At 40.7% G+C, this 25594-nt stretch overlaps 1 protein-coding gene across 11 annotated transcripts in view; it reads right to left on the reverse strand.

The window, feature by feature from the left end:
- The window catches only part of DOCK10 (dedicator of cytokinesis 10), a 162611-nt gene that overhangs the window by 77147 nt on the left and 59870 nt on the right, over nt 1–25594 (reverse strand). For 7 of the 11 annotated variants that reach the window (XM_055816761.1, XM_055816764.1, XM_055816758.1 and 4 more), the window contains 6 exons: nt 23818–23937; nt 15742–15831; nt 6336–6418; nt 1528–1600; nt 1074–1208; nt 691–825 (listed from right to left, as the gene is read on the reverse strand). In XM_055816761.1, the coding sequence (XP_055672736.1) occupies nt 691–825; nt 1074–1208; nt 1528–1600; nt 6336–6418; nt 15742–15831; nt 23818–23937 (636 nt within the window). The remainder of the gene's footprint in view (nt 1–690; nt 826–1073; nt 1209–1527; nt 1601–6335; nt 6419–15741; nt 15832–23817; nt 23938–25594) is intronic. The other 4 variants (XM_055816762.1, XM_055816765.1, XM_055816757.1 and 1 more) reach the window with 1 other exon arrangement.

The following is a 25594-nucleotide window of genomic DNA, read 5'->3' on the forward strand; positions in this document are numbered from 1 at the left end:
AGGGCTAGATCAACCATAGTAACATACTGTTCAAGATAACATCTGGTTTAGAATGGAAAAAAGAAAAGAAAAAAGAAAAAGAAGAAAAAAGAAATACATTAATAGAATTAGAGGAAAGGCAGAGCAAGAGGGGGGATAAAAGCTAAGGACAAGTCTTAGGAGGAACAACAAAAAAAAATGTCAGACATTTCTGGCTATTTATTTTTCCAAGCCACAACAAACAATAAGGCTCTGTCCTACCTGCTGCCATTAAGACTCTCTATCACCTCCAAAAGTGATGATCTTCAAGGAGGCTCAGGATACAGGATTCATTTACTACTTGCCCAACAGTCGATGCTTTGTAACCCAAGTCTATTTAACCCACAACAACCAAGCATGCTCTTAGTAAGCCTGAGGTAAAATCTAGCAGCTAAGAAAGTAATTTCAGTGAAAAGAAACATTTCATGGCATTTTTTCTCACGTGGGCCGTGGGCAGAGAGCATGTGCATGGTCTGCCACCATAACTCAACTGCAGATTTTGTAACCTGTCAGTCTGAGCATTTGCACCAATTTAAGGAGCAAAACTAATGGTGTTTTCATTTCTTGAAACTGGTAATGAGACTGCTATTCCATTAATGTATGTGTTCTTCTACTTGTCTTTTTAAATTTATCTGACACCCAAACAATACAATGAAATAAACTGAAACTTACCTGTACAACTCCTGTACAAGAATCCAAGAAAATACATCCCTTTGGCTCCTTGGATATTTTTTCATCTTTATAAAAATTCATAATATATGAGTTATCCGACAATTGTGTCAACTGGAAGTAGCGCTTTTTGAATGACTGAAGTGGGAGGTGGGGAAAAAAAAAAAAAAAGACAATTGTACTGCAAATTATTTTCACTGATACTTTATTCACAGGGTTTAAATAAAAGGCAACTCCTAACTGCACTTCAATCGCACTATTTTGCGGATAAAGTAACATAATCAAACCTGAGATATAAACAGGTAAATGACAATAGCAAAGAAGTGTGCCTCTGTGGGGGATATAAATCCCAATGGAATAAAGAAAGAATAATGCTGTCTCCTTACCCGAACAGTAATGCTATTGTTTACAGTGCTGTTGAAATTTCCTTTATAAAGCCATCCAGACTTGTAAACTCCTGCTGCTAATCCTCCTCCTCCGCCACCACCACCACCTTTTGAAGATGAGTGGGATGTTGTATCCTGTGTGAAAGAAACGATTAATATTGCATGGGCTTGTTTTTTGAATTCTAAGACAAAAGAAAACTGTAATGTGTGAATATCTGTTTGACAACAAATAATCATCCTTTCATTCCTTTTAAAATAAGACATTATTAATATGCCTGCTGTGCAGATGATGACATAAGACACAAAGCTGTTCCACTAACTTCAGAGTTATTTAAAATATGAAATATTTTACAGGAGATAATGAGCCTCCATTATTATTCTTTATTTGATATTAAAGCAATAAATAACTCTTCCACAGGGAAAAAAAAACAACACCAAAAAAGAGCATACATACTTCATCCTTATCTGCATCTTCATGATCAATTTCAAAGGAATGTGATGGCAGTTTCTCTGGTCTACATTCATTTCTGGGAGAGGAGGAAAAATGTAATATATTTTTTTTAAAAAAATAAGCGTACTTGCTATTTCAGGGAGGCAACCATTCCAAGCCCCCACAGCATCTTCAATACACCTATTGCCTACTGCCTCAGTATCCTACCGCCTCCTTTAAAAACCACTACAGTTTCAATATACAGCTTTTTTCTTAAGTCCCATATATTTTTTTCAACACTATGAAGTTTTAACTGTTCTATACAAATGATGAAATAAATACCACTTCTTGTTCTCTTCAGTGCTCTTCCACCACAACAGGCAACAAAACCCCATTCCCAAAGAGATATCACATCTAAGGCTGTCAGATGAATGAGCATGAACTCTTTAATAGCTTTTTCTGACCAAGAACATTAGAACCTTCAGCTTAAAGCTTCTATATTTTTTCAAAATTTCAAGAAATTTTTACTAAGCTATATGATGAGCACAGCCTGAAAGTAACTTTTAAAAATACACATGTCTTTTTGATGTGGTGTCATATAAGATCTTCATATTGTCAACTTAAAACCAAAACTGAACATGAAAAAGCAAGGCCCTTCGGCAATTGATTAGTTTTAAGCACATAAGTAATTTTGCTTAGGCCCAAGAGTACTTCTCATGATGCAGAATTAAACCTTAAGTAACAGTCAAATACACGTGATTAAAAAAAAAATATAAAAAAATCAAAGAAATTGTAAAATGAAGAAATACTAGATTTTTCTGTGGCCTGAGAAATACCAATATCGTTTTCAAATTCCTGAAGATTACAAACCTCATCTTGGAAATCTTCAGTTATCTTACAAAAACCTACAAAAGCTGTCATGTTAAAAGACATAATTTCTCAGGAAGACCGTAAATCTTCCAGAATTTACTTTCATCTACCCAGCCTGAGAACAGGAACAGAGCAACACTACTGTCTACCATGCAAGGAAGCAAACGCAGACAGAAGTTGAGAAACCACATACTGCTCAGCTAGTTTCCTCTCTCAACTTAGTGAACTTTAGCCCACAGTAGCACATAATATTAAATGTCACTAATTTGGAAAAAAAAAAAAAAAAGGGGTAGCTTTGAATTTTCATTTTCTATACATTCATACCCAAGTTACAGATTAGGAAGATTAGTAAGCAACACGTATCTTCTCTTCACTTTGCCCATTTCAAAGTCACTGTTCGCATGACATGACCACCCCACTGCAACCCAAGTCAGCACTTCGGCTGAGCCAGGAGAACCAAGTGCACACACAACACATGAGTTTTATTCTCTGTTTTAGTTTGTTCTTGTTTAGGCGTTTGTTTAATGCAAACAACTGATCAATATTTTGAATAAAAGGAACATTTGCAATCTATTGACATCTTTGACATCTGTAAAGTGTTAACATTCAGAATATTTGTGATGGAAAACCAATGCAACCAAGGGCAGCTGTTAAAATTTCTTACACAAACACTCCCTCTACCCAGAAGAACCCCAAACAAAAAAATTCAAGCCAAATCCCACCTTTTACAAAAAACACCATTCAAGCCTTCACATTTTTAGACAAAAATCCTATTAGCTTATTCATTATTCAGAGCTAAAAGTGCACTGCAGCGCTCTTGGGGTGATGTGTGGGCAGACTGACTGATGCACCACCGCACACATTTGCTTGATGATCTGTACCAGTAACAGGACAAGTTAGTCAGCTACTAAAAAAAAAAAATAAATCTCCAAAACAAAACCCCAGCCTTAACACCCTTGATACTACTGGGGAGGGGAAGGAGGAGTAAGAAATCTGCTGGATTAGCAGAGTGCTGACCCCTCACCATATGATGCAGCAACTCTGCCCCAGGTCAGAAAGTGAGCCCGTCCCATTAAACCACAGCCTTCCACTAGCTTGGGTACACGGTAAGTTTCTTAGAAAGAACCACCCCCTTCTGTTCTCTCAGCAGAGTTATAAAGGAGGGAGGAAAGGACAGACCACTACTGCTTCAGGTGTCAGATCTCACTGACCACCCACAAAACACTCATCCACTCAGAACTGCGTGTCACTCTCCATAGAAGTTTTTCTCTTCCTTGGGTAGGAATCCTGTTGGGCATGCTCATCATCGTTTTAGGGCAGGCAGGTAAAGTGTGGTAAGGATATGACCCTGTTTGTATACCCTCTTTTTTCTGCCTACTGACTCTTCAGACCCATATGAAGATGCAGAATTCCAAGGGATCAGACCTGAAAGATCTACCGATGTTCCAGGTTTTCTATAGGCAACAACAAAAACTTTGCTCATGACTCTTTCTGTTCCCAGACATACTGTCACCACTGCACACACGAAGCAACCGCTGTTCTTCCTCCACCCTTACACTTGCTCAAGAAGCAAGAACACACCAGCACAAAGAATAAAAAACTGGTGTAAAAAGAGGTAGCGAGAGCTCACAGAGAGGAATTTAAGGGGTCGAAAGACCTGAGAAAAACCTCAAAGGAGGAACACACTCAAAGAAAAACTAAACCAATTGCTAAATGTTTTGGTAATGTTGTCGTGCACATGTCATTCAGCTCTTCCCCGCTGCCACAGCACTACTCAGTGGAGTTGCACTACGGACACGTTGAGCCCTCACTGCCTGCCCCAGGTGGCCAGCAGCGCACTGCAGCTGCCTCCCACTCAGAACGGGTCAGCGTGCAGAAAGAGTAATTTCAGTATCTGATAGAAACCTGCTACAGCATGCAGCCGTTACCTGACGTGCTGTATGGCTGTGTGAAACAGCACAGCGTGCCCTCACGTACAAACAAGTATGGAGTCCTTCAGCATTGCTGCTAGCCCCAGTTTGGGTGTTTCTAAATGGGAAAGCCCATGGGAAGGTTCAGCACCTCAGTGAACAGAAGTACCTTAGCCACAGTTAGTTCTGGTATTGTAAATTATGTTCCTTTCCCATGATGCAAAGCTAGATGCTGAACACCCATCCAATCTTCCCCAATACAACAACTTCCTATAAAGGAATTGATACAACAATACGCTCGAATTTCTGATAGTGCAACAGCAGTTTTGAACGAATGGAACAAAAACCTGTGGAAACCTGACATCCAGAGCTATCAACAGTGAGATACAAAACTATGACATATCAAGCCACTTTATTTTTAATGAGGAGATCTAGTTTAAAACACTAAACTTTGTAATATGCATGGGAAAAACAAGGTCCACTGACATTGAAGAGGCTGTAAATGGCATGAAATGAGGTGGACTCCAAACTAGCTCTGTTTAAGGTATGTTAAGGTCAAAAGCCATGACAACTTCCAGCAAACAAAATACAAACACTCCTGCTTATTATAACTCTGCTTCTGAAACATTAATCAGTGCTGCATCCAAACCATTCTCAAGTACTATGCTGTGATACAAGACAAAACAAGACCTCGTTTTGTTATAATCCTCTGTGTGAGGGGGTAAAAAAAACAGTAAGATGTGAGACACCACAACAACCCTGGAGCAGGAACTCATGAAAGCAAATCATATTAAGCACCACATTAAAATAACCTTTGCAGAAGAGGATGCATGTAATCAGCTAAAATATACTTTTGTGCAGAGTAATGCAACCACATCTGTCAAATGCATATTTCATGAGTTAAGATGCTTAAGGTTAAATGGAAAACTGCTGTGCTGCAAACATTTTTCTTGAGCACTAAATAAATTCATATGCTATATCAGTACACTAGGTACTTAAAAAAAAAAAAAAGGTGTGCTTATAACTTCGATTAGCAAAACTGCTCTTAACAGCTTTTTGCACTACCATATTCACTGTTCATAAAAATACCAACATACAAGAGACAGTGCAGATCTGAGGGAAGGCTTGCAGCACAAAATCTTCTGAACACAACATCTAAAGGGACCACAATAATCAGTTTATCAATTCCTACAGTGGTATGTTTAGTTAGTACTAGTTTCCATCCAGCCCAAGCCTGGAGCACCCATTCCTGTCTTATGTGCACATAACAACCTTTTCCATCCAGTGTCAAGATTTTAATGCCTTGAATCCCAGGAAAGGAGATGGTAGCACAGCTTGTTTGGGCATTCAGTGATTTTATTAACCACTCACTAAAACAGTCCTCAGGGCACAGGATACAAACCTGCCAGAAACAGGAGTATGGGTAAAAATTCACACGTGAAGGAACAAGCACCGAATTCTTAATTTCTTTCCACTCAAGTCAAGCAACTTGTTCCTCCTTCTCCCAGCACCTTTACACTGATTTTAAGATACTGCCTCCAAGCACAGAAGGGATGCCTGCTTACCCAGAAACCTGCACATTTTCTGTAGCCTTTTATCACCCGTGCTGCACCAGCGCATGCTGTACACATTGCTCCCAGTTCTTCTGTACAGTGCAGCTACAAAGCGCTAAGTGAAATCCTACTCCTCTGTTACACAGGGTAACTAAAAGGAGGATTCAACCCACTTAAAGGTGAGTGACATTTATGCATTATTAAGGAAAACAGAAAGCCAGCTTTCCTGTATCAACTGTGCTTTGAATGCGCAAATACGTTTCTAAGGATTTGAATCAGCACTAACAGAGTTTGTTGATACTAGTGAATTCTGCAGAGTCTTGAACTTTTGCTGAAGGACCTTTTCTTCGCCTTTTTAAAAATGCAAGGCACTATAAATATGGTAAAACAAGCAGAGCATGTAAGACAAAAGGAAGTGAAAATATGGACAAAGCTCAGCAAAATGACACAAACCTAATAGGAAAAAAATAAAAAAAGAAGAACTTATGATAGATCTTACTGTGGTAAGTGTCGAAAGTCTTCTGAATACTGTTCATATTTGTAGTTCACAACATGCCACTGGGAACTGTAATATTTACAAGCCTAAAGAGAAAAAATACAAACAGTAGAATTACTACAACTGTTTAGACTCAAGAAGGCTAGAGAACTAGGAAAGATCTGAAGGAGTCGTTTTTGCTAGAGAACAATCTCTTTTATAGCTGGGTGCACAGTTTTTAAAGGAAAGTCAGTGTCCTATGTTTCCGTATTTTGAAGCACAATTTCCCTTTTAAATCAAATGCACCGAATCATACAAGATGGAGCAGGGGGCTCACAGCAATTTAACATGCTTTACCGATTCTCATCTACTTTGTAGAAAGCATGATTAAATTATATCACCACTGCCTCTAAAGACACTACCTAGTTTAGCCCTGACTTTCTCTATGGACATTAATTATACATTTTTTGTTTGTATCCAGTTTCATTACCCAAGTCATAATTGTAAATACATTTGCCCTACTCCCTTTATTCCCCTATGCTGCAGCATAAGCCCCCTACTGCTTGTTCTGCTGGTAAGGATTCATCTTTAACCTCTTAACAACATTCAGAAATAAATGAATAGGGTTATCATTTCTCACCAGCCTTGTTCTCCCTTTCACACTGAATTTGCTTAGTCACCCCTTACAACCTCCTCCTAGTTTTTATTTTCTAAAAAAAAATCTTGCCGGCTTTGCATTCATCTTTTGAAATTGTTCTTAATATATCTATCTCCCTTAAATAAGGGAACCAGACCTGAGCAAAGGCTATACTGAAGGGCTTGGCTATGCTTTCAGATAGACTAGAATAACTATGATTTACTCGATGCAGAACTTTTGTCAGTGCAGTTAAATACAACACAACATTTTTGAATGCAACAAGTTGCATGGAATATGTAGTTACTGATAAGGTACGCATCTACAAGATCAGGACTTCTAGTGATTCTAGCTACAGAGTGTAAAATGTTAATGTACAGTATGCTGAAGAATTTACCCCATACTGTATTATTTTCTCTCCACACTCCACCTGAACATTCACACCAGTCCATGTGAGATGGACAGGAAAAAAGAAAGATCAAGCCTAAAACCTAGCAGCAGAAGATGCTGCCTAAGACCACAGGGGAAGGGAGGCACATCAGGAAGGAAAATGGTAGAATCTAGAGCAGAGAAAGAAGCAGCAGTGGCAAAATGAATCTGAGATGTGAACAGGAAGGACAGTCTCACAGAAAGGCATGAGAAGGATGAGACTCCAGGAGAAAAATTTCCATGGAATAAAGGATGTATCAGAGAGAGTTAAATACCAAAAGCTACTCAGAGAAAGTAGAAGAAAAGTCAACAAGGGGACAGGATAAATTAGTACTCTGACTGGGGGTATTCCTTCTCTTCCCTGCTAACCTCTTCTGGAGCTCCCGTGGGAGTCATTGATTGCACAGCAGTCTCTGCCTCAGAGGGGCAGAGAGAATTATCAGGCTGCTGCAACAAAAATTGAGATGGGCTGAAAACTTAAAGGTGTTGCTTTCTAAATTACTCAGCACTAGCTTAACAATCACGTAAAACATACACACTGCGTAGCCAAAAATCAATTTAAGAAGCCATCTTGGGTGTCGTCACAGTCTTCTGTGACAACTTTATTTGCTTTGAAGTATGGAAGAGGTGGCAAGGAAGCGGACACGCATTTATAGGCAGCTCTCTCCCACCCTGATACTGAACAGAGCAGTTCAGCACAGCCAAAGGCAGTCTGCAGTAAACACATTGCATGTGGATCTAGCATCTACTTTCTGGTTTGACATAAACTTCATTATCTTACAGGATGCAGAATAAAGTGTGACCATCAGACATTACAAAATTTTCACATATTCTTTGAGAGCAAACAGAGCAATATAGCATTACAACTTACTAACTCTGCACCTTGCAGTGTCAGGTCCAGAGCCTTCCCCACACAATCACGTTCCTGCACCACTACAATGTTGTTTCCATTTTCCCTTTGAATAGAGAAAAAAACCCCTGACTCTACCAAAAAATATCCTGTTTTGTGAATCTTCACAAAAAGACTTGGTCACCCTTGTATTTGTGTGATCAAAGTTTTAACTAAAGCTATCTGATAGTCACCTGAGCCAGAAGAATCCTCTGCAAGAGCAAGGCATGCTGTTCTGCATGAGCCCATGAAAAGCTCGTTCATTGAGTGTTGTGAGGGTGAGCACAGACCCTCCGATTCACACTTCACTCGCTTTCTACTTGGCAAATGTAAACCAACTGAACCTTCTACAGAAAGGACCACTTTTCCCCTGTGGTACTGTCATTACTAAGTATTCTACTTAACAGATGCAATTAAAGCCCACAGAGAATTCTCAACGCGAGCTTTTATTGCAAACATTATAGGCTGATGTGTTAAAAAAAAAAAAAAAGACTTGTGAATAACCTATAGAATGGACCACAGCATTTTAGCTTATAACTATAAAGGTTTATTGTGTTCCTCCAAGAAAAAGCTAATCAAAATAAAAATCAAAAGGGACAAGCAACACATTCAAGCATCATTCAGTAAACTCACAAAAGGCAAGCCAATTCAGTGCAGCAGCTAATGCTGGTCTTGAACTAGCTTGCTGCGGCTACACATTGTAAACTAGATCTAGCTGAAATAAAAAAAACCCCAAAACCAAAAATGTTTTAGTATTTTATCTTCAGAATATCCCAACTAAAAATCACATAATTCTGCTGACTGTACTGACTTCCAATTATTTTTATTTCTTTTTAAACTGGAAATTACTACTGGAAATCTAATTTTAGCAATGAGGAAAAATACCTGCGAGAACCTGATTTGAGGAAAAAGAAAAAAAACTTTCTAGAGGCAGAGATTTCATCAAGAGACCAGAGCTGGATCCTACTGTTCCTGGCAAAGAGCGGAGGCACCAGCGCAGGGGCTGTTGAACTCAAGTGGACTGTGGAGGAGGAAAAATATAGACAGAGAAATGGAAGCTTTGGGACGTGGGAGGGTTGGCATACGTTTTGCATGAACTTTCCTACTGCACTGTTGATCAGGCAGGCTGCACAGCCCATTCCCAAGGGCCCTATCAAATTCAGGTCATTTTCTGTTTTTTTTCTGTCCACTGGCCTAATTTTTCCTTAGACACACAGACAATCCTGCAAGCTTTTTCCACCTGTAACTTCTTAGCTCTAGTTCTGGCGATGACAGCATGATGGCTACCACAGTGAAAGATGCAATTAAAAATATTTACCCTGCAATGCAAATTAACCTTTTTTTTTTCTTTTTTTTTTGGGAGGGGGAGGGGCGGGGAGGAGGGGAAGGGAAGAAAAGAGAATGGGAAGTGAGAGAAACATAGATGAAGCAAACATCTTGAAACATTTGAAAGCAACTCCCCTACCGATACCCTAAGATAGTGCTAGGGACATGGTCTTCAGAAATACAGATGCACATATGGCAAAAGTAATTAGTGGAACAACTGGGCTTCTTGCAGAGAAACTTCACGCACTGAGCAGCCTTACCACCTCACTCACCCTTGAAGAGCACCTATTTCTGAGATGGAAAACGGGAGATGTTGCACAGAGAAGGACAAACCCATGCAAAAGCTTGGAAACATAAAGCAAAGACCTTCCAGAGGTGGATGTGGCCACAGCGCTACAGGGGAAGCTGCAGCGATGGCTTTGTGCTCTGCCCCATGATGGGGACATGCATGGCACTGCTCATAAAGCCTTCCCCACCGCTTCTCCCTCCTGTGACCTCTGCTGCAACAACCAAAGGCAGAGTGCAGGGATTTGGGAAGGTGGAAGGCAGTATGACCACCCTGGCTTGAAATACTGCCCTCCACCCCAGGCCCACCCCTGCTCCCTTACACCTGTGACAAGCACAGCAGCGTCACAACTAGCTTTTAGCAACTGGGACCTTCATTTTGGGACTCTCAAAGCTGCTTCCAAATAACACGGTTCAAACACATAGTAAAGTCCAGTGACATGGCAGCGTAACAAATCAAAACATTCAAACATACTATTAAAACATTCTTAAAAAGTATTTACTTGTGCTATCAAAAGACCCACCGTCCCTTAATAACTTACGCCACTGTCCCGACACTACAGGTTCTTTAAAGTACTGAAAGCACTTTAGATTTTGAAGTTGGGGAAATCTACACTGTAATGAGCAATAATAAAACCTTCTTTGTGATATTTATCAAGAGGATTTTCTTTTTTAATTTGACTTTGAAATACGCAAGAGCAACACAGCTTAGCCTGAAAATAAAAAAGCTTCAGAAATCAACTGTATGGACACACAACCACTTTCAGGAGTTACACAGAAAGCTGTGCAACATAACATTATGATTAATAAAACTCATATTTAATAATTACTTATAGATCCTGTAGACACAATCTGCAAAATCCCAAATAATAAAAAAAAATCTCAGATGAATGGTGAGGGCTCTAAAAACTTACTACAAGTGACAACTCCAACTTTTGTACGTAGAAAACCAAGGCAAGAAAGTTAGGAGGCATCCACATGAATACTACACCATAGCAGACAAAATGAACGACATCAACCATCAAATGAAAATTTATTATTCTTACACTGTTATTTTATTTCGTTGTAGTGCTTTCCACCCAGCTTGGTCCCTACTGCTCTGAGGATGAACTGTGAGGACTACAACGACACCCACAAATGAAAAGGAGCCAAGGCGGGGGTGCAGGGAAGCTCACTTTCAACAGCTCTGCCCAGCAAAGTCATTCCTTCATTGTCCTCGTCTCTGTCATTTCCATCAGTTAAACCACCAAAATTTGACATGAGCTATAGAGTCACTGAACAGGTCGAAGCAGTGCTGTGTGTGCAGAGCGCCCTTAGCGCACTCCGTTCTGAGCTCACCTCAGACTGCCTTACTTGCTGTGCTGGCTGATGGCAGATGTCACAGGCGGGACACAATCAGGTCACACATGCCATTAATAACTGCCCTCTGGTCCCAGGCTTTTTCCAGCAGGTTGCTAAGATGACAACTGCCTAGACGTCCATGGTTTGAAAGAAGCAATTGGCTCTACAATGACTTTTAAAGCTACAAGTGTGCTCAAACACAGCTCAAGAGTGACAGCAGGTTTCTGAAGGAGACTGGCCTGACTTTAACTGGTACCAACCAGCCCCAAACCAGCCCATCTCCATGGCAGTAGGCCACCCACCTCAGTGACCAGCAAGAAGTGCACAGCAGGACGATAGTAGCAATAGGATTGGAAGAATGCAGTGTGAACTCTGCCATCTGTGCTAGAATACGGATGAGCCCAGCAGTGGCAGCACTCATGAGCTGATCCAGCACCCAGCAAGTCACCAAAGGAGCCCTTCCTCCGGCAGCCACCGCTGCGGGATCAGGCCCCTAAAGCAACAAGGATGGGTCAGGAGGTACCCAGTCTATCTGGGAGGGAGGGATGAGACAGCTCCTCAAAGGCTCCTCTGGACCTATTTTCCACAATTATACTGCATGACCCAGGGAAGCTTCTGCAGTAAGCTGCTCCATCCTCCTCCTGCCCGTGCCCAGCCCCCAGCACACCCCTCCATCCACAGGGTCAGCGCCTCTGCAAACATGATTCCCAAAAACATAGCCAAGTAGATCCTTCCAAAAATGGCAGATGCATCTGGCTTAAATTCATTTAAGGAAGGACAGTTGACTGCTAATATTTCTTTACTTTCTGGATTTTTTTTCCATATATATCTAAAATTTCATTCATATAGATACACACTCACAAATAGCATATGTGTGTGCATATATGCATGCATACTTTTGAAAATACTGACCTGACGTAAACCAATATGAGATTAAATATGTTGCAATTAGCTTAAATTCCTCAAACTAAATCTAACTTTGAATTGCAAAATGCACTATCCCCTTCTACTTCTGAATTAAACGGGGGAAAAAATCCCAAGGATTGCCATTTCATCTGCATGTTCAGGAATACACAGTTGGGAAAGGTGATATTAGGAATGTTTTCACTGTCTGAAAGGAAAAATCTTATTTTGGTTCTTGTGGAGTGAATGTTTCTATTTGTCAAAATTATGGACCATGAGGACAATGCTGACTAGCATAAATACATGCAGCAGACACTGTGAGGAACCAGAAAATTCAGAATTTGGGAGGAAACAGCATGGTACAGTACAGAATTCAAGGAAGTCAGGAATACTTAGAAAAAATAAGCACTGAAGACCATTTTATTCTGGCTTTAAAAGTTTCTGGAAATTCTTTTTTCTTGGAACCTAATTTAGTTACTCAATCTCCTCTTGCCTAAGAAAAGTTAAGGTGGAAAAATCAACATGGAAAATATGCTAAGACAACTAGAGGTATAGGAATGATCGATTCACAAAATATTACCTTTAGAATATACCTAATAATTAGGTATAAATTAATAAAGGGTTTAGAAAGTAATCAATCATAAAATGCAAAATATCCTCTTTGCATCCTACAGGAAACATTTAGTTATCAAAAGACTATTTATTCATCACCTCAATTTTATTTTTTTAAAATTTTCATTTTAAAGTTTCAGCAGAAAGGAGAAGGTTAGACATTTTCTTTAAAGTAAATTCTTCTGCCTCATCCATTACCATAATATCTGAACATTACCAACAATGAAAGTTTTTGGTTACTGAGTAATCTGAAAGCAGTAGTAAGAGAACCGAATCAGACAATTAGAGGCATAAACCTTCCACTACAGCTGGACAGCATCAAATGCTGCCCTTACTGAAAGCTTTCCTCAGCAACATCAGCTGCATCTTTTTTCATCTGGCTTGTCAGCTCTTTTGCATCCATAAACCGATACTGCACAGGCAATCAAGTCATCCTGGCGTGCCTGTAAGTATTGTTTAGGATTACTTGAGCAAAAGGACTGTGATCAAATCCCCAGGCTGTCACACGCATGGATTTTGGTAAGGGCTGGGGGAAAAATACTAACCCTTGGAGGACTCTAGCAATGAAAGAGCCAGAGGTGGAAGTCAAGCCTTTGCACCATCACCAGTAGGAAACAAATGCCGAGGAGAAGACAGACAGGGTTTTAAGGCATTATCACAGACTTCTGAAACCCTTTTAAATGGCCTATCAGTACCTTATAAACAAGACCATCTGAACACCACCAAATGTCCAGAAGGATGAGACAGGAGATCATGGATCTGAGCTCTTGCAATAGTTCCAGTACCATTTCCTCACGCTGCACCATATGAAGAAAATTATTTCACCTTCAACAGCAGACCCTTCAGTTGTAGTTATCTGACTTGCACCTGGCTTTGTGTTGCATCTTGCTAAACTACTGAGTGTAATACGTGCTACTAGTCAGAGACAGCCATTACCGCTTATGGGGAACACCAAAATGTTTTCAGCAAGATGAAGCTGTACGTTGCCTTTCTGTAGCTTCCCCAACAGTCTGACCAGCAATGAGGCATTTGATCCTGCGTTGTAACAAGTCCAGTTGACCAAAAGATAGAGTAAGTACAAGATGGATGCTTTCTCTGTTCATGATATCATAGTGCATTTGAAGAACAAGAAGAGTCATTCATTGAGTAAAGTGTTGGTTTTTTCACAGCTCAAAAGAAGAAGTGAAGGTCACAAACTCCACTCTTGGACATGTATCCAGAATTGCTGAACACCAGCCTGGAGCTCAACAGACTGCTACTGGGTCAGTACAGGTTCGTGCAATTACTGCAGTGGACTACAATCACAGATCATCACAGCATACCAAGCTCAGTTTTACTTAATTTTGGACCAGAAACCATCCTCTTCCTGGAGCTTGATTTATTTTATATATAGATTTTGGCTTTGTGGCAGAGTGGAACATATGCATTACTACTTTAAAAGAGGGTCTTATCCTGCTACTATTCCATGCACATGCTAAGTTCTGTAGTACTGGTTTTTTCCACTGCTCTGCTACTCTCTCTGCCTCCCCTTGGCTCACTGGTACTGCAGAGAAAGCTAATAGATGTGTTCAATATATATTTTACCAGGTTGTCATTAGCATCCCCTTGGAGCACTCAGCTGTAATGATTCCCAGACACTGTGTATAATGTTCCATTTTTAGACCCGCCACTTTCTCTATAAAGCCATGAGCATAGTGCTGGCCTTGCAACTTGTGGAACCTTAAAATAAAAAGCAGACCCCAAAGTGCTGAAAGGGTGGCAATGTTTCTGTGAGGGTACGACAATTCCATAAACTATGTTATCTTTTAACCTTACTGTCAGATTAAGATGGCAAAAAGTTCAGGGAATTTGAACTGGCAGTAAGTCGTTACTGTGCTTTCTAGACCTGCTGAAATAGGGCCTGCCTGTAAAATATCATGCTGCATACAGTTCAACAGCTACATTTCTGCCTAATCTTGGATTATTTTTTTTTTAAATCCCTGTGTTTGTCTGCAACTGACTTTTCCTCCACAAATTATCTTGCAGTTACAGTGCATATGAAATAGCCCATACTCGTTCAAACCAGGAAGCCAGGTGTGAAAAATCCCAATCTGAAAAAAAAGTCGGGGAACACATATTACAGGCTAATTATAAGTGCTTGGAACTAAATCCCTTATTGAAGCTGGCTGAAAACTTGGTTTCATAAATCTGTTCTGTTAATGCAAATGATGAGCTACACTTTAGATCTCTAATGAGAGATGGGGAAGCTTCAGGGAGCCATCTAAAGTAAATTCCTTTGCACAGCAGAGCCAGCACCTCCAGTGTCCTTCAGAGTGATAAAACCACTGACAACCTGAAATATCCCTGAGGTAGCAGGAAGAGCAATCTTCCACAATCTGACATCAGGTATGAAAAAATACTATAGGGTTTTCTTGATGTAGAGCAATTAATCACTCCTGCTTGGGCTCTAACCACCATGAAAGAACTTTGCTTGACTTTCTACTATGAAGGTAGAACAGACTCTAAATACTGACAATAAATACAAACCCTTACACACCCTTCACAGTGCAACCACTCCTCAGACAGCTATAATATATACCTCCAAATAAGACACATACCTTGTAATAACTCTAACAGCCTAAAACAATGTCAGATAGTTATCTTCTTTGGAAAGATAACAACATTTTCAAAGTGCAAAGCGCATTCAGATGACCAATGATTCGCATGCATGTAAAAATGCCAGCATCAATATCAGTGAACCAGCAGTGACAGGGAATGCAGCTGGCAAACAGCAAAATAAGAGGATGATTCAGTCTATTTGTAGTTTTTCTAGAAACAAACATCCTAGAATATGCATCTGCAGATATGCTGTTAACCCTCCCATTCCTTCCAGCCTCCGATATTCAAATTTAGGTGATTCAGATCACCTAAACAATACTAAAAGAAAGATGATGTTCATTATAATCATAGCATGCCTCCTCCAAACCCTTGGTTTTATTTAAAATTAAAGGATACACGCACTAGATATTTACCTCTTTAACAAATAAATTTTCTGCTTTTTGTTCTGCATCTTCAGGTACGGAAGGATACAGCGTCCTGATTTCCAGAGAAATTGTGTCTGTCTGACAAAAAAAAAAAAAAAAAAAAAAAGCAAGTTAGACTGACAGAACAGCAGTTTTGCCTCATGAAGAGGTTAAGAACCTTATTGTTATGGCTTGCATTTTTCAATTTGTCATGCAGCCAATACACATACATACCAACAACTACAACCCAGCTCCTGCCCACACATGCTATTCAATGCTATCAGCTAAAGCATTTATTACAAGCAAGAGCAATGTTTGAATAGATTTCTGGGAACAAAGTTGTTCCAAGCAAACTTGTTTCAGTGTCTGAGATTTCTGATAAAAATGTCATCAAGCCTTCCTTACATCTTGTCCCAGAAACATACACCAAATCCAACAGCGTTACTTGTCTCCTCCCCTTCTGCACCTCATGCCTTTTCAGCCAGGAATGTGGAAACAGAACCAAAAGCTTTGACTCTTTTGGAAGGAAAAGAGAGGAGCAAAGAGTCCTCCCAATAAGTTGCAAAAGGACTGCCAGGACAGCTCAATGGTTGGAAAGCAAGTGGAACTAGGCAGCAGCTTCTCAGCCCGGCATTCCCACCCGTGGGCGCAGGCAGCAGAGCAGGACTGACAAGGGACTCCTGACGCTTCCTGCAACCTCCTTTCAAACTCAGCAGATGCTGCCCAAGTTAGGCTATTTTTTTTGAAGGCAGCTCCTAAGTGAGCTGGCTTTTCAGGCCACACAGTAGGAAACCACACAGAGAAGTGGATTTCTAGAAGGTTTCCACAAGGAGCCAAGCTTGCCTTAGTTCCCACCAGGCTAACGAGGGGCCAGGGCCACCAGCAGTGCTCCACTGTGTGACCCAGGGCCTCCGTGCTGAGGTTAGCATGGCAGTCACTTTGCAGAAGTCACAGGAGAGGGAGCGTTGGGGTATTTTGAAGTAATCCACAGGTCTGGTCCACTCATTTTCACTGCCATAAGAGGGGAAAATAAACAAAACCAAACCCTACAAGACCAAATTAGGCTCTCAATTACAACGGAGTAACTCTGCCGCTCAAGACAACAAAGGACTAAACCCAAGACACATCTGGTTTCCCAAGCTCACTTTCTCTTCCATTACAGAAAGGCACATGATTTCCAGAGGAAGACCTATGGCATAGGACTGGTTTAATATGAAGAACCACTACTTACTCAATACCGTGAGGCACCATGCAGTATCTACTGTGCCCCTGGAGGATATCCTCCCAGTCCCCAGTCTCAGACTAAAAAGTGATGGTTTTTCTCTACAAATTGGAAACACCCAAACTCTACATGACAATTGCCTGGATATTATTATGCATTTTGCCTTAAAGCTTGCACAGACCATGCTGATTCCCCCCCATCACTTCCCATATGAGTAATTGTTAAAGAAAGGCACGTATCATTCAGGCAGATGCGAACATCATGGGATTCCCCGAACTTTTTCTGTTTCATCTGGTTAGCTTAGGATACAATGTGATTAAAACATTTTGGCTCCCACAGGTAATGATGGTGCCTTACAAACACCACAAATCAAAAGAATTCCTGTTATTCTGACAAACTAAGCGCAGTTTCCTAAATGCAGGCTCCTCGGCTCTACCCAGCTGTATTACCAAAGCCTGTGTGCAGTAAAGATTTACACAATCATTTAGACTATGAGTGAAAGAGGCAGCAGACAGAGAAGTATGAATTTTCAGGCCACATTTAGTAATAGTGAAGATGTCTGAATCCTTGGTTGCTTAGGGGCTTTCCAACAGTACCCACAGTATCTGGAACACGCTTTGTTATTTTTACTTTACATACATGCAACATGTGAAGTCCCTTTTTTTAAGTGGTCCCAAGAAGACGCAATCCCTGAGTACAGCTGAAAACCCATGGGTGGCCCTGAGGTCCATCCTATGGAGTTCTTCCCAGGGCTGGGGTCCTGCCACCAGCAGCAGCAGCCACTGTCCATCCTTCGATGATATCACCACTGCTGAAGATCAGCTGTGGTTTCAAACTAAGGCAGAGAGAGAGGCCACAGGAAAGAGACATTTGATGCACCCCATACCTCGTACTGACCCTGTTGGGACGGCAACTAAGCTGCAGTGCTTCTGCTTGCCCACAACAAAATTTGTGTACCCCCCATATTACGCAGAAGGTAACTAAAAAACCCAATACTGGAAATTAAGACATATAGTAAGTCAAGTTTTTTTATCTAATACAATGCTTCTTGTCAACTGGCATCAACGCACTGACCAAGACAGCCTTAAATCAGGTCACTGTGCCTCCCTTCCCTTATACAACTTGTTAAAAAGACAAGTGGAACAAGAGATGTAACTCAAGCCCACTGTTGTGCCTGTGATATACTCCCCCACCCTCCTTCTCAACAAGAAACCATTTCAAAGAAACACAGCTGTGCAAAACAAAGCAATCATGTAGCATTGGGTTGTCACATTTGCAGACTTTGCCAAAGAATATCGCAGGTTTATTTGCAGGTATAGAAGTGGGACGTGGAAAATCTTGTGTATTGTTATATTTAAACTTGTTTTAAAAACTACAAAGCACTTCCTTTCTGAGAATTAGTTATGTTCAACCACTTAGCTGCAAAAGCTTTGCCACAAAAACACTTCCTGTTCATAGCTGATTACTTCCAAAGTTAAACGCTATTAAAGGCTCATCAGACACAGCATGTATACATAAAAACCTTTTTGCTTCAGAAAACAACTGAATTTCAACAATTAAGTGCTTCTGAAAGGGTCATAAAAAAAAAAGGATTTTATTTACAGAATTCAGCATGCATAAACGTGCCTCCAATGCAGCCTAATTTTCTAATGTTTAGGCAATCATAGCAATTGTCGAAATCAGAGGCAAACTACCTTCTTTGTGCATGCAAACTGCAATAATCAAATAGGGCAGGTATCTGCCTAAAATATTAAATTCAATATTCTTATGAATTTTTAAAAGATCTATTTTATATAAATATTCTCTTTCCAACAATAATTTCTGGCATTCAGCCAGGTTGTCTCATTTGCATATACTGTTGGCCCCAGGTGTTTGATTAGTTATAAGGTGCAATTCAGTTAAGCACCCTCTCTTGCTACACTCAGTCTACAGCAAAAGCCACAAGTTAATATTGTTCCTTATCAACAATTGATTAGGCATAACGCTTTCAGACAGTGTCTACTTCCACAGACATGGTGGATTTAGTATTTGAAAATGGAATTCAAACTCCATCAGCCATTTCAAATACTGCCACTCTGAATCTAACAGCTTTTAGTCTGAAAGTGGTTAAATCTTTAAACGTTTGCATGAAAAATTATTACATTTACTTCCTGAAAAGGCAGCCCTTCTAAGAGAGCTAACCACACATGGGCAGAAATGTTCCTGCATGTTAATGCTTAGATCCAATCTCTCTGAAGAAAAGTTGCTCAGCCCCATTTTCATCCAAGTAAACAGATCTACTTAACATTACCAAAAACTGTAATGAGTTAGTTCATCAAATTAAAAGGCAGGATAAGATGAAGCTTTTGTTGTATGCTGCATGGACACCACCATGCGAATGCAGTTGCTATACAGGGCTCTGGGCAAGCTGCTGTCTGCTGTCCCAGCACACATCACCAAGGAGGTACGAGCGCAGGGGCAAAGCATAAGGAAAGCAGGCACAGAGCACATTTAAAGGAAAGATTTTGCCCCAGCACTCACTGAATCATGTTCAGGGAGAGACTATGCTTTGCCCACACAGCATTTCTTTTGCTGACTGCACTAGCTCTTTAAGTCCAGATACCCCTCACTTTCCTGCCCCTACCAGCCATTGCACACCTGCATGTCAAGGATACCCATTTCCCATCAGGCACAAGAATAAATGGAGTCAGTTTCTGCTCCTCTAAGGATGAGCAGATACTGCCTATCACATGGGAAAGTGGGAGATAAGTCATGTGCTGTTGAAAATAACCCATGATCTCACCACTGTAGCTCTTCTGATCTTAGAAATAACAGGTTTACAGGGTTATTTCCAAGGAGGCTCTAGGTCCTGTGCGGAGAGCTGCCCCTATGGCACACGTGCTCTGTATCATGTGAGGAAGCAGCGTCATTGCCTGCTCTCACCCTCTCCCCTTAAAGATGCATCTGGTTCTGTTTGTGAACTTCTGTATCCAAGCAAACAACTTCTGTCCCTGCACAACATCTAGATAGCAGAGGTTTCACATTCTGAAAAATAGGGAGATTTTGTTCAGCTCTTCCTCGTTCAGAGCTAAAAAAAAAAGAAGCCTGGAAACACTTCACACCTGCAGGTGCAGAGTATCAGCACTGCATGATTCAGCCCCTCTTCTAAGGCCTCTGTGATGCTCGGAGGGCACCTATGTGTGCTTTCAAAAGCCCAGAAGAACCAGGAGCACATGCAAGACCTGTTGAAGTTCGGTCTGACATTACATAGGCAAGCTTTGCCATCTTAACACTGGTTCTAATTTTAGGCAATGGATTCTTATTTCTATTGTAGGTTCAAATCAGACATTCAGCCATATTTATGCAGTTAGCTTAAGAAAGTCTGAGTTCCACTTTTCAAAGAGAGATTTTAAAGAACAGTGTGTGGGGAGAGAAGGAGGAACCAGTTCTCATGACCCAGAGTTCAACATGCTTTTATACTGTATCGGATTGAAGTACCTATTAAATAGTTTCAGCTGCCTTTCTATGAAAATTGACTAATATTTATCAACATATTGTTAACATATATTTAGTTACTAAACCTCCACACAAGTCAAGATATTAAAAAAGGGGTGCTGAGTCTGCTGCCACTAAGGGAGGGCATCAGTGATTCTACACAAGAATTGAGATCCTGGAGAGATTTGAAAAAAAAAACAAACAAACATTGCTGCAGGTTCAGTGAATTTCCTAAGGATTGTGACATGAAGAAATGATGGAAAAATACTTCAGAAAGCATACAGAAATAATTTTGCTTGTATACATGAAGGTGCTTAGGAGCAGAATTACAAAAGCATGACAACAAATTTGTGCAAGACTAAGAAATGAAAGGCTAAAGGTGGGAGGGAGACCAATTTGAAGGAAGTTGTCACACTTCTTTAATAGCATCCTTTCCAGTAAAGAGGTAGGAGAAAAGGGAGAAATAGGAATGACAGACAGGGGCAGTTCCAGTTGTCAAGGGAGAGTGTGGCCAGGTCTGGGGAACTGAAGGTGAATGGAGCATAGTAACTCAATGGTGAGGATGCAAACCTACCAGCACCACCACTGAGTGTGCACATTTTTACGAGCACAACAGGAAGCCCATCAACTCCCATCCCACTCACTACCACCAAGAAGTACGGCGCAAGCTTGTACTCATGTGACAGGCAGCTCCTGTGACTCTCTGCAGATCCTTCCTCCACACAGTGGCTGCTGTATGGCTGCAGAACTTTCCACTGCCCATTATTCCACAGCACAGCAACAGAAGGGTAATTTGTTCACAGGGTGCAGGAACAGGTGAAAAATGAAGCTGAGCTGCCGTGCTTTCTGTCCAGGGGAAAATGGACTTTGGATAAGCAGGAGGAGAGTTAGCAAGCGAGGCATTGCTCAGAAAACAAGAAGTAGAACTGACATGACTCGATTTTTTTTTTTTTTTTAAGAAAGAATTATTAAGCACAGTTGCAGAAAAGTGAAGCATCTTTTCCCCAGTTGGAGTAAAACCAGAGAATGCATCTTTGTAATGTATACATCTTGTACTCTTCTGTTGAAATGCAAGGAAATAGAGGAATATAGTCATTCAGGTTCAGACTGACACAAAGAATTCTTTGCTGTTCCACAGACTTCTCCCAAGATGTTGGAAATGATGAACAAAAGTCTTGTGAGAATAACTGCATTCCCTTTGAATACAATTCAAAGACGGAAAGCAATTCTGAGATGAAACAAAAGACCAGACAGTACAGCAGCTATGATAAGAATTGACCCATATCTGATGCCTGCAGTGAATACCCAGAAATGGGAAATAGCTATCAAAAGCAGAATTTTCTCTTATGCTCGCTGCCTCAGCTAACTCTTTTGGTGGGGTTTCAGTCTGAAGAGACTTTGCCCATAGGATGTGCTAACACACAGGCCCAACTGGGCCTGCATCAACACTGAGCCACAAAGTCTGGAGCAATTGTAATCATTAGGAGTTAAACAGTAACGTCCACCATTTCCTGGGGCATTATCACATTAAATAACACTCAAGAGCCAGCCTGAGCACCTCCTAATTCAGTCAGACGTGGATTTCTTCCTACTCAAATGGCTGACCCCAGCTCTTGTGCACAGGTGATACTTCAGCAGGAAGGAGCACTGCTACAAATAGACACTCTGCAGCTGAAAAAACTGTCTGTGATGAGGGCTCTGCAGGCCTGTCTGGCGGCACAGGCTCTTGTTACTGCAGCTGACTTCAACAGAAGATAACCAAAAGAAAAGAGACAGGTTTATTGCAAAGATTTGGACCCTACCTACCACTGCCTCTGCTCTTCTGCGAGTACAGGCCACCTCTACTATGCAAGTATCTCTCTCACCTGTCTTAATCCTTTTTCTTCTTCTTTTATTTAAATAGATTATGCAGAATAGTTGCAAAGCATAACACAGAGGAAACAAAATAGAAGTAGCTACTAAAAGCCAGGCACCAACTGCTCAAAATGAAATTAAAATAAGGATATGAAAATATGGTTTGACGGGCAGAGATCTTGAGCAGTAGGACATGATTCTTCTTCCACTGAGAGGATTTGCTCCACTGATTTGAGCTCAGTTACTCTAAAGCAAGGGGCTCGAGGGCCTTGTGACAGCACACAGTATGTCTAGTCAGCTTTATAATGCTAAATTTCAATTTTATAAATTCACAAATGTGCAAAATGGATAAAGGAATTAACGATGATGAGGAAATCTATTCTGTTTAGTTTTCTCTCGATCCCATGAGCACATTAACTCAGTTAATGCCACCAAGGAAATAGAGCCATTTAGTAAAACAAAGCAGTCGATTAGATTAAGTCAGCCCCACAGGACTACAGCAGTGCCACGAGCTGATGGGAAGGGCCCTCACACAGCAGTTACAATTGGTCACAAATGGAAATGTATTTCTATTAAAGAATGCCTATTCATCAAAACCTAAATCTTTTACAGAGGTCAGTTGATTTTGAAGAAGCTGCTGTAAGATGCAGGCAATCTGCCACCTTATGTGCCTGGCAGGAGGCCTCCCCAGCAGGCAGACCCTGCCCTCCCAAGCTGCCCTGTCACTGCCATGGCAAAGGCTGCCCTGGACATCCAGGTTCTCCATTTCTTTGCAGCTTGCCAGGGCAAACAATGAGGATCCTGGGATGAGGTCAGGAAGCCCAGGTATCCACTGCCTGTTAGCATCCCACCATGGGAGCCTGCCTCAGCACTGAAGACTCTGCATCCCCCATCACTCAGGATACCAGATCTCAAGCCCCACTGGACAAGAATTTAAGACAACCCCAAACCCAAACAAAACTCGAGTCCATTTGGATTTATCTGTCTCATGCAATCTAATGTCAGCAATGGCACAGCTTGGAAATATGTCACATCTACCATCTAAAAAGCGTGACTTTGAGCAGAAGGCCGGGAGCCATGGCCTGTCAGATTCTAGTGGCCAAATATATTAAGCAGAATAGGATCAGAAAGACTGGATGTAAATTATGGAAGTGTGATTAAATTAGATTATAAGAGTAGGGAGAGATTCCAACACTGGCCAAACTACCACTGTGCTGAGCAAACAGACAAGTATATGTTACAGAATAACATGTTTGCTGAGCTCCTGAAATATATTTGGGAACAACCAGGACTTCAAGCTTTATCTAATCCTGAACAAGAAATTCATTCACACAAATGTCAGAGGGAAAAAAAAAAAAAAAAAAAAAAAAAGGAGTCAATTTGGTGGGAGGGAATTAAGGCATTACGCATAAATTAAGAAAATCTTAGAGAGCCCTTGGACAACTTCTGTCTCTCCCTCTAGCAATGAAGACTAAATAAATAAATGGACAGACAAACCTAAGAGAAAGAATAACACATATTTGCCTTGTACTTACTGAAAAGTCATCATCGGGGAATAATATCAGATCCTTGAACTGGTTATCCCCGATATTTTTTTCAATCTCTGTGATAACAGCTTCATAATCCAAAGGCTCCAAGAGTTTGGGTTTTTCCTGCTGTGGGAAAAACAGAAAAGATCAGGCAACCTCTCTACACTTAAATCCGCCTTCCTCCCCTTTCGTAAACTGAGATCTACTGCATTTTTCCTTTTTTAACCCAAAGTGTGAATAACTTCTTCCCCCACCCCCCAACCATTCTTCCCAGCTTGTTGCAGCTGAGCTCATATGAGAACAGTGGAAGTGAGGAAGTTGGGCCAGTTGTAACAGTCACTTTCCATCTGGTAACTCAATAACAATCCGTCAGCTCATTACAGAGACCAAAACCACCAGATTAATTTACCCATCACACTCAGGAATACTCTTTCTCCGTAAATACATGTAGGCAAATAGATGGACACAATAAGAACTGAAAACAGGTATGACTCTGAGCTAATATGGTTTAGAATAAGTAACTTCCTAATTTCTTCACGGTCTTACACAGTCCCATCTCTTGAACTGCTGGTAGCTTGTGAATGCCACCACATTGTTTTACTTGGTAATAATCCAAGGTTTTTCTCCTGGAATAAACCATCTGGCACCCATCCCCATAGTTTTTCTTGTCAGAAACAGGATTAGTATAATTGTACTAGCACTATTATTGCCTGTAACAGTGGTAAAGTAAGAAACCACCATTAAGAACAGCCAAACAAAAGTAAAGTCACACTGTGTCGAAATACAATCCAAAAACAGAAAAAGTGAAGCCCACCTGACATGCTAGAATACATTAAACAAATGAAAAGTCATGTATTAAGAGTGACAACATTTGCTTTGTTTAGAGACTTAAGCATCAGAAACAGGAAACAGGAATGGGCCAGAGAACTACTAGAAGGGATAGAAAGGCCAGCAATGACAGAAAAAGGACACTAGTGGAAAGCAAATGCAGAAACACTTCTTCAGTTGCATGCACTGGTGGACATTAAGCAAGTTGTATTTTACCCACTGTTCTTGCACTGTGCTATCCAGAATAATAGAAAGTTTCCTTCCCTCCCTCTTCCATAAACCAAAACCACAGTGTATTGGAAAAGAAAGCTTTCACATCTTCATGAAACAAACTTCTGCAACAGACAATCTCATGAATCTCCATCATATTTGATTATATATGTATCATTAACATATGGTCCATTGTACCTATAATGGTCCAAATATACAAGTCTCTCCGTCTTTTGACTTCCTTCTAGAGAGTTCCTGTTTTTTCAGTAAATACAGTAATCTCAAGATTTCTCCCCAGCCCTTGTGAACACTGTTTCCCTTTTACATTAACTTCAAGACTCCTTTTGGTATCAAATGCATCTATGAGAATTTTAATTAAGTATCAGTAACACAGCCACACAAAATAGATTGAAACACTGGGATAAGCATGTTCCTAGAAAGTTATTCAATTCCTGAACAGCTTATGATAGAATCACAGAATAAGTCAGGACCTCTGCAGGTCATCTACTCCAACCCGCTTCTCAAAGCAAGGCAAGCTGGATCAGGCTGTTTGGGAACTTGTCCAGATGAGTCCTGAAAACCTCCAAGGATGGAGATGCAATTTAAAAAGTTGGAGCTGTTCCTCCAACAGTTGAGTCTATTAACTCTCTTCTCAGTCTATTAACTCTCTTAGTCCCATTTGCCCACTTAAGAGTTAACAAACTTCTAAAAATCATTAGTATATAGCATTTACAGGCCAAAACCA

The sequence above is a fragment of the Falco peregrinus genome, chromosome 12 (genome assembly GCF_023634155.1).
Source record: "Falco peregrinus isolate bFalPer1 chromosome 12, bFalPer1.pri, whole genome shotgun sequence".
Classification (NCBI taxonomy): domain Eukaryota; kingdom Metazoa; phylum Chordata; class Aves; order Falconiformes; family Falconidae; genus Falco; species Falco peregrinus.